Source organism: Canis lupus, chromosome 16 (genome assembly GCF_011100685.1).
Source record: "Canis lupus familiaris isolate Mischka breed German Shepherd chromosome 16, alternate assembly UU_Cfam_GSD_1.0, whole genome shotgun sequence".
In the NCBI taxonomy this organism is placed as follows: domain Eukaryota; kingdom Metazoa; phylum Chordata; class Mammalia; order Carnivora; family Canidae; genus Canis; species Canis lupus.
Window position 1 is genome coordinate 6,139,870 of NC_049237.1, and position 17,850 is coordinate 6,157,719.

At 43.1% G+C, this 17,850-nt stretch overlaps 2 protein-coding genes across 38 annotated transcripts in view; one reads left to right on the plus strand and one right to left on the minus strand.

The window, feature by feature from the left end:
* Nucleotides 1-17,850, plus strand: part of KEL (Kell metallo-endopeptidase) — a 294,970-nt gene that overhangs the window by 15,028 nt on the left and 262,092 nt on the right. For 2 of the 37 annotated variants that reach the window (XM_038559311.1, XM_038559318.1), the window contains exon 1: nt 4,809-5,007. The exons of 30 other annotated variants lie outside the window; for them this stretch is intronic. The gene's annotated coding sequence lies outside the window, so the exon portion shown is untranslated. 5 more of the 37 variants (XM_038559312.1, XM_038559316.1, XM_038559309.1 and 2 more) reach the window with 5 other exon arrangements.
* On the minus strand, nt 232-4,696 carry GSTK1 (glutathione S-transferase kappa 1). The gene is given in 9 exon segments (XM_038559337.1): nt 232-481; nt 741-795; nt 797-835; nt 1,205-1,321; nt 2,931-2,966; nt 3,139-3,239; nt 3,551-3,679; nt 3,877-3,958; nt 4,529-4,696. Coding segments are annotated over 9 exon segments (681 nt in total). The 5' UTR covers nt 4,601-4,696; the 3' UTR covers nt 232-431.

Genomic DNA, 17,850 nt, shown 5'->3' on the forward strand with positions numbered 1-17,850 from the left:
CTGGCTACCTTTGATCCCAGCCCCATATCAGTAACCATGGCTGAGGTGCCAAACTGGTTAGTTGCAAAATCCATCTGATTCAGTTTTCCATCCCTGAAGAGGGGTTCTTTCCTGCTCCCTCCATAAAGCTGCCCTGAAGTGGGCAGCGTGGCACATGGTATGGAAGGAGGTATTTGCAAACAACCTAGAGTAGACAGGTGACTGCAGAGATAGCACACAAACACCAGGGAGGACACAGACCCAGAAATATTATGTTTATTCTGAGGAAGAGCAGAATTTGGGGCACCAGGAAGCCCCCTACATGGCATCTCTCGGGGCCACAGAGGATCCTCTATCAGAGAAATCAGGCCCCAAGAGATGTGTCACAACGGTGGAAGAAGGGTAAGCAGCAGATGGTCTGCTTTCATCCCTATAGGCTTCCCTGGCTATCCTTAAAGTTTGGGATTTATAGCTGGAGGCACCGGGCCCATCCACTTCTCTCCTAGATGGAAAAAATTACATGTCAGAGGCTGACCCCACAAGCCCCCAGGGGTTTTCTAGGAAGAGCTCTGCTTGGTTCCCTTCTTTTCTATGGGGGTGAAACTGGCCTCTCCCCATTCAGCCCCCAGGAACCTCTGTGTATGAGGCTCCATTACTGGAAATGCATAGAACATGTTTTGTTCTGGATCTGTCCTTCGGTCAACTGATAAATGGGGATGGGGCTAGGGTCAAGGGCAGCTCACCATGAACCTGTGGCTTACCCAGCAGGTGTGCCAGCAACTCCATCCGATCAGAGCCAAATAGCATGTGGGTTTGGACCATCCAGATGGGCCACAGTGACTGGCAGCCCAAAGGCCTGGAGAAAGCAGTTAGAATGTAGGGAGTAAGGTGATAGAGCAGTTATTTATTAGTCTGGGACTGAAGGCTAAGAGTCAATACTTGTCTGAGGTCATAGAAGCAGAGCAGCCTAAGAGGGGTCTGCTAAGAGCCTCCACAGCTCTAGAGAGTTTTCTAACTCTCAGATACGTGTCTTTCCTTGTCACCATCTGGCTCCCTTCTTCCTTTCCTTGGACTCTGGGATAGGAAGGGAGAGGATGAGGGTTGTCTGGGACAACTGGGTGGACTCACGTTGGGAGCAACATTTAGAACAGGAGCATGGGGACCCAGTAGATTCTCAGCCTATCTTCAGCAGTGGGGTTGGAGACCCACAGCAAGAGTTGCTTACCCCATATTTGCAGGCTGCCTCAGTGTTCTCCTTGAGCTTGTTTTTCACCTTTGGTGTTACAATCTTTTCCAGAAGTCCCTGGGCTTGTTCTGTAGACATGCCAGCCTTCTCTGCAGCCTGAGGGGGGATACGGAAGGGAACACAGCTTTGTCTGCTTTAGTGGGGGTAGGGATCTCAGGAGAAACTCTAGTCTTTCTTCTCTGCTCCCATTTTCCTAGTAAGGCCTTAACCCACCCACAAAGGTCTATCTTTGCTAAGAAGGGCTGTTTTTTTCCCCCCTTCAAAAATCTTGTGATTGGTGGAAAGAACAAGTGCAAAACTTTAAAGCCAGTGGGCATCTTAGAAACCAGCTTTCCCACCTTTTTATTAACTAGGAAGGGGACTGCTGTCCATGACTTGGTTAGCATCATAGAACTCATTAGTGGCAGAGCCAATGTTAGAATCCAAGTCCCCTGACATTAAGTCTGGGCTCTTGCCTTTCTACTTCTCAGAGTTCCTGAGTATCTTGTGCTCTTTTGAATCAAGGGCTGGGCTATAATTCTCGTATCATTTCCTGAGGACTTTTGAGCAGGGCACAGGGATATAGCTAGCTGCCTGTGGGGCCTCACAAGAATAAAAGTTTCAGTTTGGGGTGTGTTGGTATCATTTGGGACTAGTGGTTCTCAATTTTGGCTGAATACTAGAATCTCCTGAGGGAGCTTTAAAAATCCCACACAGGTCATCCCCTAGAACAATTACAACAGAATTTTTGACAGGCAGTGCCCAGGTGTTCCAGGTGATAAAATATACAGCCAAGGTTGAGAACCAGTGCAACCTGACCTCAAGCTGGAGAGGCAAACATGAAGTCATGCAGAGCATTCTGCTGTGACACGGTCTTTGACTTGGCTTCATGAGAGAGAATTGTGTCCTAGACCAAATGTTCAACAGAGGATCAGTTAGGTAAACAAAAGTAGGCCCACTGAGAATGGTACTTTCAAAGAGTTTACAACTGTATGGAAAATGATTGTTAGTTAATAAGTGCAAAGGCAAGCCTATGCAAATACTTTGCAGGAATAAAAACACTGGAGGAACGTATTGGTCATTCTTTGTGATCTGCTATCTTATGTATTAAATTTGAATATGCCTCAACTATGTTTTGTAAACTGGAGGGAAAATATTGTTTTGAATTTCCTGATTTAACCTCAAGAAAAATTTACTTTTTATACCTTTATCTATGGTTGGCACACATTTCAATGTTTTGAGCTTTTTCATTTGTTTCCACTCTGGCTTCTGTATCATTCTGGCTTGAGTTATCTCTCTCTCTCTCTCTTTTTTTTTCTTTTTAAAGCTTGTCTGTAAAGTCTCCTGCTTTCTACTCTGGATATATCGGTGAGGTCTGTGACTGGGGCCACTGCTTCATCCTTCCCCATTCTGGGGGTGCCAACATTTAACATCTCTCTCCCACTGACTTCTTTCATGAAATAAAATCTACCCATGTAGAGTTCTGCACTTCCCTTTCAACCGCAAGATAATCTTTTTTTTTTTTTTTTTTGGACACAAGATAATCTTTGAAAGTCCTCTGAATTCCAACCTTTCAGTAATTTGGCCCCTCAAACACAGCATCCTTTCTTCCCAAATAACTATCACCTCTTCCACCTAATATGAAAACTGTGTCTTCTCTGCTCCTGAACACCAGCTGTTCTCAGCTTCCCTATGAGAGGACCGGGGACAGAGCCAGGACACTCACAGCTAAGATGCTCTGAGGTTCTGTGATGTCTTCATCCTGAGAAGAAGAGAACACTCAGTAGGAAAGGGGTGATGAGGTGTGAGATGGGGGAGGGAGGATGGTAGGGCAGTGAACAACAGGGGAAGGTAGGACCAAGACTCTGGGTCGTAGGGGATGGTCCTCCCATTATCCAGGGTCTCCCAAGTAGTTCCCAGAGCTATGTCCTTACCCGTGACCAGACACGCATCCATAGTTCCCTGGACACTTTCTCTAACATCTCTGGGTGTTCCATGTTCACAGCAGTGAGGAATCTCATGGCTGATAAACTTCCTGTGGGGCAGAGGTACTCAGAGGCAGTGCTTTTCTAGTTTGTCTCCAAAGGAGGACTGGCTCTTTCCTGCTTCTCACTTCCCCCGAACTCAACTGCCCTCAGTCTCCTACCCAAATTTTCTCATAGCCGGTTTGTCCTGCTCTTTGTCCCCTTAGGTCCCCACAAGCTTCTGCTCACTCAGTGCTGACCTGTGTTTTCCCAACCTTTGTTCCATTTCATGGAACTAGTTGCCAGTCCCAACCTCCTGGCACTATGATTTGCAGCTTTGCTGCCTTCCACTTAATAACCCCATCTGTATCTCACTCTTTACCTTTTTCAAGGATCACAGAGAAGAAATCCTTGGGGAACTGCATGGGAACCTGGACATGCTGTCCTAGGAGTCTAATGTCATTTATCAGGTATTGGGCTTTGCGGGGAAGCAGAGCTGGCGGCTGGTTTCCTGTAAGTGGAAATTTGGGCACACTCGTGAAAGACTACTGAAGAGTCCCAGGCTTGAGGTGACCCTTACCCGGTTTTCAGGAGAGTGCAAATTACTAGTTGTCCATGCCAACATAAAGACCCAGTTGGGAGCAGCCACCCTCCCTCCGCCCCCCCCCCCCCCCCAAATCCCTGTCCCAACTGCCGCTGCCTTCACACCGCTGTCTTTCATGATCCCTGCAATGAGGCTGGGGCGCAACTGCAGGTTGATGTTCCAGATGTTCTTGTACCGGCACAGGACCTGCAGGAGCAGAGGTAGAGATGGGGAACCAGTGTGTAAGATGGACAGACTGAAAGTGGCTGATGGAGAAGGCAGGCTGTTAATGGCAACTGATTAGCTGGAGGCTCTGAGTGCAGAAGAGTAAGGGTTGTGCGGGCACCCTAAACTATTTGGTTTTAAATGGCAAATGTCTCCACTCCCAGAAATGATCCCATGAACTTTGCTCTGTCCCAAGAAATCGATCCCAGGATCTTTGCTCAGTAGGCGGCTTCATCCTGTTGTGCACTCCACTCCCCAGAAACTAACGTCGCAGGGCTGAGAGGTGGCTGTGCCACGGATGTCTCCTTGGTTGTCCGGAGTTACCCGTGTTCTTCCAGACCACTGTGGGAAGCCACTGCCTTAGGATGAAACGGCTGGACCTGGAGCCAGCGACCGTATCGCATTTAGACACACAAAGTAACCTTCACCCCTAGCTTTGCACCGCGCGTCCTGAGGCCCGTCGGGCAGCGCCAGGAATTTCTCCGCGCCCCGCTCCCGCCCTTCCCTCCGCCCTCGCCCCCACGCGCCGGCCGGGCGGGCCCCCGGAGTCACCTCGAAGCCCAGCCAGGAGTAGGGGGACAGTACGTCGTAGAAGAGCTCCAGGGTCCGCGGCAGGGGCCCCATGCCGCAGCCGTCCCCGCTCTGGCTCCGGCTCCCGCCCCAGGGGGGCAACGATCCCGCCCGCTTCCCGGCCTGCCCGGGAGGACCGCCCCGGAGGACCGCCCCCGAGGACCGCCCCCGCCCCCGCCGCGCAGCCGCGCAGCCGCGCAGCCGCGCCGGGAGGGCCGCCCCCGGCCGAGTGTGGCTAAAGGCCTCGGCGGGCGGGCGGGCCGGAGGGGGCCGGGGGCCTCGGAGCGTCCCCGGGCCCCGAGCGCCGTCTCCCTCCCGCCTCGCCCGCAGCTGTGCTCCGTGGGCCGGCCTCGCGGGCCTCGGTTGCTTCCTCTTCTCGCTTAAGAGTGGGCCTACGTGGTGGTAACCCCTAGGTCGCACGGCCTAGAGCCTTGTGACAGTGGCTTGTGTAGCTGATCGATGTGAGTTATTAGCGTGACTTGGCGGTTGCAGGAACTTTCTAGGGCCGGAGCAGAGTAAGAAGTGTCCAAGTTACACTCCACACCCCCCCCCCCCCCCCCATCAGAGCTTAGTCTGGAACATGTTGGACAATCAGTACCTACTCGGAGAGTGAGTGCAGGAGAGGAGCCCTCCCGGGCCACGATAAGGAAGGATCCTGGGGAATGGTGTGTTCCATTTTTCTGTTTGTAGCTAGGTCCTATCGCCTTACATCGGGATTATATATACCGCAAGGAAATGATTTTTTAAAGTTCCATTGAATTTTATTAAAATTATGTTACTAATTTTATGAATTGGAAAACACATCGTAAAGATTCCACTCCTCATTTGTATTCATTAGAAAAACAACCCTAAGCCAACAGAATAGAAAGACAGTATCAACATTTACATAGAAGTATGAAATGAAAGGAGGCTGCTGTTTTCACCCACTTGCAAATTGAACTAATTGCTTTGCAATAACTGAAACTGAAAAATTACGCATTTCTCTAGTAATATTAATTTAAAAGTATCCAAGAGCAATTTAGCCCCCATAATAATATTTTAAAAGTAAGTCATCACTTATTTTTAAAAACCTTAATATTTAGGAATAATTGTAAACTTACAGAAGAGTTGTAAAGATAGTAAAGCAAGTTTCTACATACCTCTCATCCAGCTTTCCCAGTTGTGGACACCTTATATAACCATGGTATAATGATCAACACTAAGAAATTAACATCGGTGCATTACTATTAACTGGATGATGGGCTTTGTTCAGATTTCACCAGTTTTTCCACTATTGTCCTTTTTTCGGTTCCAGGATTCATTCCAGAGTACCGCTTAGCATTTAGTTCTCTTGTCTCTTTAGTCTCCTCCTATCTGTGTAAATTTCTTGACTTTTTATTTTGTTTCTTGACCTTGACACTTTTGAGAAGTATTGGTCAGATATTTTGTAGAATGTCCCTCAACTTGGGTTTGATGTTTTTTCTTGTCTACGCTGGGATTTGGATTTTTTGAAAGTACACCTTTCTGCTTGAATTGTATCGGGGGTTCCTGATCCTAGCATGACTTGTTACTCATGATGTTAACTTTGACCATTTGGGCAAAGTGGAAAAAACTGTCAAGTTCTCTCTAAAAATCGTTTCCCCCTTTTCATCCTCTGTTCTTTGGAACGAGTCATTAAGTGCAGCCCAGTCTGGAGGTGGGGATACTGGTTGAGTAGATTTAAACACATCTCTTGGAGGGAAAGACATCAAAGAATTTGTGGATATATGTGGAAACCACTATGGTAACCTAGATGCATTCTGAGGGAGATACTTTGAAGCTATAAAATTTCCTGTTTCTTCTTAAACTTTCGCCTACCAATTTTATCACTCATTGGTAGAATTTGCCTGCAGCAATGATTACTGTGGTGTTCTAATGATGTTTTTCTATTTCTCTTGTTTCTTCTACATTTATTAATTGAAATTTTGAAAGGAGAATTGTTCCATTTATGTATTTATGTTTGTATTTATTCATTTAATCATTTGTTTATACTGTATGGGCTGATGGATTTTAAGAATCATAGCGTGGTAAAATGTTGATCTGAGTCTCTACATCCTGCCTTCTTACACTATTATTATTATTTAGATTAGGCCTGTGGGTAATACTAAGTGAGAACAACAAAAAATATGTACATTTCTTTATATATGCTGAGAGGAATGTCTAGCTACTGACTAGAGTTGTTGGCACAAGAAATAATGACATAAGCCAATTATTTATAGTAGCAAAAATAACTAGTAAAGGAACTAAATATGATGTGGTTATCAAACTTTGGAAGGCGTGGAGACAGGGTGGGATATCTAAGCCAAATCCTCATCTTTCATGGTCAGTGATATGTCTATATTTGAAACCTCCCTGGAGCTTTGGTCATGTAATTTGGCGTTAAATATTGGGAACTACAAATACTTTAAGTAAATTGCCTTTCCAAATAAGTAAAATATGGATTGCTGGATAAATGGCTTTGGGACAACTGGGAGGTTTAAACAAAATGTAACTGGACCCATATGTAACACCTTACACAAGGAACGTGTCTAGCCCGATCAAATATTTTATGTTGAAGAAAGAAACCACTAAAATACCCAAGGAACTTACGGGAAAATATATTTTTTTTTTAAAATCTGGGAGTAGAAGGAGTACCTGGGTAGCTCAGTCGATTATGGGTCTGATTTCAGCTCAGGTCATTATCTCAGAGTCTTGGGATCAAGCAGCATTGGGCTCCCTGCTCAGCAGAGAGTCTGCTTGTCTCTCTCCTTCTGCCCCTCCCCCTGCTTCTGCTCCCTCTGTCACTCTCCCAAATAAATAGATAAAATCTTAAAAAATAAAATCTGGGAATAGAGGCCACTTTGTTAGCTGTGATACTAAATGCAGAAACCTTAAAATAAGGTTTATACATTCAAATACATAAAATTTAAAATTTTGGCAAACTCCAGTAAGTCAGAAAATAACTGGGAAAAATATTTGAGTTCATTTTACAGTCAGAAAGCTAATTAACCTAGTGTAGAAAGAGCTACAAAATCAATAAAGTAAAAGAAGCCCAGTGGAGAAATGGGCCAACGATATGAACAGAACATACACAGAAATGGACATATGAAACATAAAAAATTATGCTTGTATATACTTATAAAAACCGTGAGTCAGGATTACACTATGATATCTTTTTATATATCAAATTGGCAGAGATCAAAAAGTTTGATGACTCAGGACGTTTGGCAGGAATTTGTAGAAAATCATTGTCTTATGTAACTGGTGGGAGTATAAATTGGTACAGCCTCTAACAAGAAGAGCAGGTTAGCAATATCTTTCTGTTTTACAAATATACCCTTTGACCTAGCAATTCCATTTTTAGGAATTTATATTATAAACATGTTTGCCTAATGCAATATGATGTGCTATAGGGTTATTTATTACATTGTTTATAATAGCAAAAGATTGGAAACTACCTAAATGTTCATTGATGTGAAGCTAATTCAATTCACCAATATTTATAATATTTTTCAACTTTATTTTTTAAAAAGATTTTATTTATTTATTCATGAGAGACACAGAGAGAGAGAGAGAGAGAGAGAGACATAGGCAGAGACATAGGCAGAGGGAGAAGCAGGTTCCACGCAGGGAGCCCAATGTGGGACTCGATCCCGGGACTCCAGGACCACGCCCTGGGCCAAAGGCAGGCACTAGACTGCTGAGCCATCTAGGGATCCCCTATTTTTCAACTTTAGAAGCTCTTTAAATATTAATATTCCATGATACCGTATATATTAATAAGTGAAAGGCAAGATATAAAACAGTACATGTTATTTGCTGTCTTTTTTTAAGGGTTGCAGTACTTTCCAAGTGTGTGGTTTTTAACGGTTGCAATACTTTCCAAGTATGTGGTATACAGATACACATATGTGCATACTGATATCAGCTGGATGGAGAGACAAAAAAAAACTGGTGAAACTTGTTGCTCTTGGGGAGGGAAGCCAGTGGACTGGGAGAGGGCAAGGTAGATAGTTTTTGTTGGATGTAACATTTAACACTTTGATTTTTGACCCATTTGAGTATCTTATCTACCCAGGAAGAAAGGCAGGCAGGAAGGAAGAAAAAGTAAGAAAGGTAGGAAAATGCCTTTGGGAACTTGTACTAGCAGAACAGGGAAGGGGATTCCAAGGAGACTGGTTTATCTGATTTATTACCATTTGTGTATTTTACTTTGCTTTAAGGAAAATGTCAGTTGTGAAATGGCACGTAGCAACACATGTGACACAGTTTTAAGGTACAATATTTGCCAAGATGCAACTGAGATGAACATCTGGGTTCTTAAGGCCTGACATTTTCCTAAGGATTTACCAAGGGCTGTGTGAAACCCTGTGTGCTAGCTTTTCCCCTGAATAAATCATGCCGAAGTGCAAGAGAGTGAGGTTGATATTATTATGCTTCTAATCTTGGAAACACTATGCTTTATTAGAAGAGATCAACCTTGGCAAACTGGCATACTTGATATATAAATAATAACTTATTTAGCTGAACATCTCACAGTTCATCAGGACATACCAGTGTGACAACATTGCACACTGAGAACAGCAAGTATGTGCTGTCATTATACCCTTATAAGACACGTAAACATATGGATCAAAACTAAAGAAAATGAAAATAATTCTAGTAGGGATTATACAGTTTTTCTTTATTTCTTAGACACTCTTTAAGGCTTTGACAATTTCTTTTTTCTTTCTTTATGGAAGAGCTTTGTTGAAGTGTAACTGACATACAATAAACTGCAAATATTTAAAGTATACTATAAATAAATAAAAAATAAATAAATAAATAAATAAATAAATAAATAAATAAATAAATAAATAAATTAAGTTTTGACATAGGTATGCACCTGTGCAACCATCACCATGATCAAGACAGTGAACGTAGCTGCAAGTTTCCCTGAGACAGTTGGTGAACTCTGCCCTCTGTTCCCAAAACAACCACTGAAAGAAAGGCCTTTTGTCACTAGACATGAGTCTGCAGTAATCTTTCTGTCACTAGATATTAGTTTGCATATTTCTTTATACATTGAAAACCCTTTCTAAAATAGATTTTATTTATTTATTAGAAAGAGTGAGTGTGGGGATCCCTGGGTGGCTCAGCGGTTTACAGCCTTCCTTTGGCCCAGGGCATGATCTTGGAGTCCCAGGATCAAGTCCCACATCGGGCTCCCTGCATGGAACCTGCTTCTCCCTCTGCCTGTGTCTCTGCCTCTCTCTCTATGTCTCTCATAAATAAATCTTAAAAAAAAAATTAAGAAAAAAGAAAGAGTGAGCGAGTGCACAAGCAGGGGGAGCAGCAGAGGGAGAAGGAGAAGCAGACTCCCTACTGAGCAAGGACCCAGATGGGCTCAATCCCAGGACCTGGAGATCCTGACCTGACCTGAGGCAAAGGCAGACGCCCAAGCAACTGAGCCGCCCTGGCACATATATATTAAAAAATGTGTATTCCAAAATCCATTTTAGAAGCTGGAGCCATTGTTTCCTGGTGTCATAGGAACACAGTCTCCTGGAGACTAGAGAGAGAATTGATTTATTTACGGAGCAGGGATTGATGTTATGGCTGCCTCCTGTGGAAGGGGAGGAGCAAGGCTGAGGGAGGCACTGGGCTTCATGCTTGATTCTCAGTCAACCCCACAAGGACTTGTGAAGCTTGGGTGAGCTGACTGGGCCTTTACAGCCCCTCACATGTCAGTCACAGGATCTGGGCTGTCCTGGGAAGGTGGCCTGACTGGGCTGAAGCGTCTCTTCAGCTGAGGGCTGTCTGCTGGCAGCACTCCATGAGCTGGAGGTCATGTCTGAAGGGGATCTGTGCAAAGCACCACAGTGCCCCTGATATAATAATAATTCTGATGGTTCTCGCATCCTAAGGAGTTCTTTGAAAATAGTACTCAAGAAACAAATTTCGCATTTTGGAGAGAAAGGGATATTGCATTTTTTAGAGACTTTATTGAGATTTTCAAAGGGCACTGGGAGCAATCCTTAATTTCAGGTCTAAAAACATGATCTGTTTACTCATTACTTTACACTTTTCATTCCACGAGTGTAGGAGTTGTCAGCCTCAGCACTGTTAACATATTGGAGTGGATAATTCTTGTGTGGGGGGATGTCCTGTGCCTTATAGGATGTTTAGCAGCTCCCTGGTCTCTACCCACGAGGTACCAGGAGTACCCCCAATCCTAGTTGTGATAATAAAATATTATGCTAAGTGAATGAAAACAGATGCAAAGAACTCCATAATGTACATTTCCATTTGTATGACATTTTCAGAGAAAACAGCAGATCAGTGGTTTCTTCTGCAGCTGGGAGTGGGAGTGGGAAGTGATTGAAAATTGGCATGAGAGGACTTCCTGAGGTGATGTCTGCAGGATCAGAATCACCCCAGGCTAAGAATCATTGCACTAGTGTTTCTTGGGGGCCTCTTGTGCCCCACATACTATTGTGAGTGCCTGGGGATGGGTATGAACAGCATTTATCTTTTGATGTGAGAATCAAAAGACATAAAGTTGGTTCAGTTAAAATTGTGTGTGTGTGTGTGTGTGTGTGTGTGTGTGTGTGTGTGAAGTGGGGGGCGTTGGGGCAACAAGAAAGAACCAAACAAATTCCTAGAAAAAAGTGACCCTAAATGAAGACTTGAAAGGCAGGGAGAGGTTAGGTAGGTGTTAGACTGGAGAGGGAAGGTAGGTAGATTTACACCCAGAGCCAGTAACACATAGAAAAGAAAGCTGTCCAGAGTCTCAAGGAACTGAGAGAAGTTCTTTTGGGCAAAGAAGGCAGTGGCCTGAGGAGGTGGTGGTAGAAGCCAGGTCATGTGACAAGTTTCAAAGTCTCTACTTGAGGGACTTCAAGCTAAGTATGATTTTTATTTAAACTTTTAAAAAAGATTCATTTATTTATTTGTTTGAGAGAGAGTGAGCAAGACTCAATCCCAGGACCCCAGGATCACAACCCGGGCCAAAGGCAGAGGCTCAACCACTGAGTCACTCGGGTGTCTCCTTGCCCCCGATTCTTAAAACCTATTTTATAGAAGAGCAGTAATCTTCTTGCTTAACTACTCAGATGTCGTGCCTTCTGTGCTGTAGGAAATCATGTAACTACTGTCAGTAATTTACTCATGTGATGCATCACATAACCACAAAAAGTCATTTATACTATTTAGCAAATACATGTAGAGCACACATTGCTTGCTACATGTCAGATACCATTATAAGTGCTTTATTAAAATTAACTCATTTCGGGGCACCTGGGTGTTGGCTCAGTCTGTTAAGTGTCTAACTCTTGGTTTCGGCTCAGGCTCAGGTGGTGATCTCAGGGCTGTAAGATAAAGACCCACCTCCTGCTTCACTATCAGCCCGCCCAGAGTTCGCTTGAGATTCTCCCTCCTTCTCCCTATGCCCCTCCCGCTCATGTTCTCGTTCTCTCTTTCTAAAATAAATGAATAGATTGAAAAAATGAACTCATTTTATCATTGTAACAACCCTACAAAGGTAGGTGCTATTTTTTAACAGCTTTGTTGAGGTATAATTTACATAGATGAGATTTGCCTATTGTAAGTATACCATTCCAATGATTTATATTTATAGATTTGTGCAATCATCACCAAAATCCTTCTTGGAATATTTCCGTTACCTCAAAAAGTCCCTTGGACCAGTTTGCAGCTGATGCCACAACCACTCCTAGTCCCAGGAAACCACTGATCTGCTGTCTGCTGTCTTTCTCCATAGATTTGCCTTTTCTGGACATTTCATGTAAATGGAATCATATATAGTTTTTTTTTGCATCTGGCTTCATTCAGTTTATATGTTTTTGAGGTCCATCCATGTTGTAGCAGGTATCAGTAGTTTGGTTTTTTTTACTTTTTATTGCTGGGTAGCATTTCACACATGTACAGTACCACATTTTGTTTATCTTTTCACCAGTTGATGGGCATTTGGGGTATTGCCAATTGTTGGCCATTATGAACAGTGCTGCTATGAATATTTGCAGACAAGTCTTGGTATGGACATATGTTTTCATTTCTCTTGGGTAGATAGCTGCGATGGAATTTCTGGGCCTAATGGTACATTTAACTTTTTAAGAAACTGAACCTGTACTCCCCAGTGTCTGTTCAACTATTTTCATGCTGATTCCCATTCTGTTGATGGGGAAACCAAGCTATGGAGTGATTCACCCCTGTTAGGGGTGGGGGTGATAATTGAACTTGTGTGGTCTGAAGTCATCTTTGTGACCTTGACACTAGACTTTGGTGGCCACTTCCTGCATTGGAGATTGTTCTCAATTTCAAAAATGGAACTTGTCTGTTTTCCTTTACCTGATTTTGGTTTCAAACTGCTGGAGAACATGTTGTTCAGCTCTGTCCATGGGAACTGTGCCTGAAGGAATGTGTGTGATGTCCTTTTTCTTCTTTACTTTCAAGGTCATTCCTTAAGCAGATTTCAGGCTGCTCAAGTATTTTTATTTTTGTGTTTCTTCTGTGAGAAAAATGAACAAACCTAGCAAATGTTTTGCATTTGGGATTTGTAAACTCTCCAGTGACCAAGTCCCCTTTTCTGGACCAAGAACCACCGTCTTATGGCAAAATGACATTCTAGCTACTGAATCAGTGTGTGCCTGCTGGATTTCCTTTTAATGCAGCTGTCACCCTGCAGTGCACTTGCCAATAATAGTTTGTGGGCTGATACTCAAAAGTATCAGTCAGTCGCTCAAAAGACCCTCTGGCTCTTACAGGTAATTACCAACTAATGATTTTTTTAAAAGATTTATTTATTTATTTATTTATTTATTTATTTATTTATTTATTTATTTTTTAAGATTTCATTTATTTATTCATGAGAGACACAGAGAGAGAGGCAGAGACACAGGCAGAGGGAGAAGCAGGCTACATGAAAGGAGCCTGACGTGGGACTCGATCCCGGGACTCCAGGATCAGGCCCTGGGCTTAAGGTGGAGTTAAACTGTTGAGCCATCTGGGCTGCCCTATTTATTTATTTTAGAGAGAGAAAGAGAGCAGGAGCAGGAGGGATGGGCAGAGAGAGGGGGGGAGCATGAGAGAAGCAACCTCCCTGCTAAGCACTGACCCTGACATCATTGATCTGAGCTGAAAGCAGGAGTTTCACAATTAACAGACTGAGCCATCCAGGCGCCCCTATCTCCTCCTGATTTTAAGAGCCAGCCTCATCATCATCCGCTTCTGCTTCCAAGTTCTTATGTGATCAGTTCCCTTAGCATCCTTCCTTTGCTGAAGATTACAAAAAGGAAACAGCTTGCTCTACAACTAATTCTAAATAAATCAATGAGCAGATACGTTTTCAGGTGGGGGATTGTTCTTAAAGAGATAGGAACTACATAGTCATAGCCGAGATAATGGAGAGGTTTTGCCGGGGTTTTTGAGTTCTAGTAATATATTCTTAGGGCCTGGGTGTTTTCCAACTGTAATTACTCTGGGAATGTAACTTATCAAAAATCACGCACAATAATAAAAGGCACAACTGTGATCAGGTGTCAAAAATTTTTTTAAGGATTTATTTATTTATTTATTTATTTATTTATTTTAGAGGGGGGAGTTGGGGGTGGTTGCAGAGGGAGAGAGAGAGAATCTTGAGCAGACTCCCCACTGAGCTCGGACCTAAACCAAAATCAAGAGTTGGATGCTTAATTGACTGAGCCACCCAGGTGCCCCTCAGGTCCCAAATCTTAAACTCTAAATTATCCTGCCTCCCAACACTCCTATCCTCCAGAATCCCTTTGTGAACTTGCCAGCTAACCTCTCTTCTGGGTTCTTGTGCTACCCCATGCTTTCTCTTACCGTGGCCCTTATCGCAGTAGATTGATACCTCCAATCTTCACTGTATTGTAAGCTTGTGTAAGGAGAGAGGGCTGTGTGTGTGTTTTAACCTCAGGTACAGAGAGAGTTGAATTAAACATTCCCTTCAATACATAGCTCACTATTATCATACATAGAAGTTTCCACCCTAGCTTTTTGTTTTGTTACTTTTTTCTGATTTTATTTATTTATTTAAGGTGGTGGTGGGGGGGGACAGCCCAAGCTGGAGGGAGAGAGAATCTGGAGCAGATTCCACACTGAGCCCAGAGCCGGATGCAAGGGCTCCATCCCACGACTCTGAGATCACAATCTGAGCCAAAACCAAGAGTCAGCTACTTAACCGACTGAGCCACCCAGGCACCTCTCACCATAGATTTTTAAGTTTTATTTTTCTCTTCTAGTTCCCCTGCTCATATTATGGATAGTAATAGCAACAGTGACACTTAGGGAGCACTGACAGGCATTGTTTAAGCACTTGTATTAACTCAGCTAATCCTCACAACCACATAGAGTACTTGCTATTATTATCTCTTGTTTTTCCAACGAAGAAAGTGAGAGGTTAAGGGACTTGCCCAAGGCAACAGAGCCAGTGAGCAGCAGAGTCAGGATTTGAACCCAAGTGGTCTGGCTCTAGCAGCCATATTCTTAACTTACTACATTGTGTGCTCTCTCGGATACATGTGCTGTTGTGGTGGATGACGTCTGTGGACATGAATATCACCTCCTCAGACCTGCTGTTTCACATGCGAGATGTTTTTCATATACACAAGTGGTGCTGGGCTGTGGATCTTGTCATGTTTCTTTTGTTGTTGTTCTGCTTATATTTTCTCTTGAAAATATCCACAGGGCTGTTTTGACTTCTAATGTGCTATATCTGACTGCTGCATGCTCTTCTGCCCTGGGCATCCACCACACCTCAGTGACCCATTCTCCTTGTTTGGTATGCCTTCGACTTGCTACCTCTGCAAACAGTGCTCCAAGGAACATCTTATCTGTGTCTCCTTAATAACCTGTGCTAGAGTTTCTCTTGGTGATGTACGCAGGAGTGAGTGGATCTATCTCAAAGCGTATGTGAATATTTTATTTCACCAATATTGACAAATGGTTCTCCAGAATGGTGATACAATTTATCACTCCTGCCAGCAGCACCAGGGTTTTCCTTCACATTCTTGCCAACGCTTGGTAATTTTTGGCTATTCTGATGAATGTGAAATAGTATCTTATCATTTTCCGTTAAAAAAAATTTTTTTTGAGAGAGACAAAGTGTATATGAGTGTGTGTGTGCCAGGATAGGGGGTATGTAGGGACAGATGGAGAGGGAGAGAGGGAATCTTCAAACATATTCCATGGAGCCCGACTTAGGGCTCAACCCTGAGATCATGACCTGAGTTGAAATCAAGAGTCAGAAGCTTAATGGACTGAGCCACCCAGGCGCCACTCTTACTTAATTTGCATATTTCTGGTTATAAGTGGGAATGTGCACCTCTTCCCTCTGTTGGCCACTCGAGCTTCCTCTGTTTGTATTTATATGTGTACATGTGTGTACGTCAGTTTTCCTTGTACACTCTTCTTAGTGGTCTCCTGTGGCTTCTGGATGTTGTAAATGCCTTCTCCCTGACTGTCATCCCTACCTTTCACTGAATGGAAATCTAATTAGGTTTTGAGCTTCTGGGATCTTATTTAATAAGCCATTCTCTATCATATAGTGACAAAATTCTGTATTTTCTTAACTTTATCATCTTACCATTCACATTTGGATCTTTTATCCATTTGGATTTTCCTTTGTATAAAGTAAGAGGAAAAGATCCAACTTTATTTTTCTTCAAACAGTGAGCCTCATTCCTAGTACTTATTAACTTTATTTTTTAAAAGATTTTATTTTTTTAACTGGTCTCTACACCCAACATGGGGCTTGAACCCACAACCCGGAGATCAAGAGTGCATGCCTCACACTGACCTGAGCCAGCTGGTGCCCCCACCATTAATTTTTAATAAATTATCTTTTGCCCATTCACATATGGTTCACTTTTTATCATATCTTAAGTTTCCATGTATAAATGAGTGTATTTTATGCTCATTTGCCCATTATATTAGTTTAACAATAACTTAGCAGTATGCTTTAGTATCTGGCAGAGATTAATTATTCAAGGACCTTTATTCTTCTATGTAAGTTTTAACTAAGTTGCTGAGTTCATAAAAAAATTAATATTTGATTTCTGGAAAGATCTAGATTTGTTGATAGGCCAATTCTTTCCTTCTGTATAGTTATTTACCCTTATATCGTTATTATCTGGTACAGTAGCTCACATATTCAGTAGCTCAGTAAATATTTATAGAACTGAACTATTGTTTGACTGATTTATGTCCCCTTTCAGAGTGACTGGGCAGGAAACAATGTGACGATAATGGATGTCACATTTGAAGCCGTACTGTCTTCCTTTGAGTGAGAGGAGATAGCTGAGGAGAGCAAAGATCAGAGTTGACCCCTTATGTAACAAGGACAACTGTGGCTTTTGTTTTGATTCCTATAATGACTAAGTAAGATTAGGCATTTTTTAAAAAAAGATTTTATTTATTCATGATAGAGAGAGAGAGAGAGAGAGAGGCAGAGACACAGGCAGAGGGAGAAACAGGCTCCATGCCAGGAGGCTGACGCGGGACTCGATCCCGGGACTCCAGGATCGTGCCCTGGGCCAAAGGCAGGCGCTAAACTGCTGAGCCACCCAGGGATCCCCAAGATTAGGCATTTTTTATTGAAAATAGCTTCTGCATTGAGCTTTAGAAGTGGCAGCAAGGGTCATAAGCATCAATAGCTGGGTTCCTAATGGACGTTTTAAAGGAAAATATGAAACTTAAGCCAGGAGATGAGAGAGGGGGAAGTCTTGTTAGTTAATTCATCTGATCTTGTTACGGACTCCTTGACTGTCCCGTTGCAAATACCTCTGTTAGAACAAATCGCGCTACAAGAATGAGGAGGATGCCATCTAGTGGCAGTAACTCCATGCGGCACCATTTGATCTTCTTTCCTGGGTAATAACAGGAAATACGTGAGCGCCTACAGGATGTTAGGAGCTATTGTAAGAGTTGTGCACATTACAGCAAAACCCATGAGACAGAAGTGTTTATTACCACTATTGTAAAGGTGAGGAAATTGAGCCTCAGAGGAGTTAAGCAACTTGCCCAAGGTCACAGAGCTAGTACTATGTTGAAATCTAGACCATGTGGCTATAGCATTGGTATGTTCAGCCTTTCTGTTATTTTGACCTGAGGAAATTGAGTGATGTCCTGGAGTCGGCTACCAGATAGAGAGCACAGACGGGGTGTGCATCTCTTCCCAACTTCCATTTAATGACGTCGTGATGGTAATGCAAGTTCCATCACAGGGGGAGTATTTATACAATGAAAATCAGAATATTCTACTCATCAGGCCTACTTGCTTGCTTGCTTTC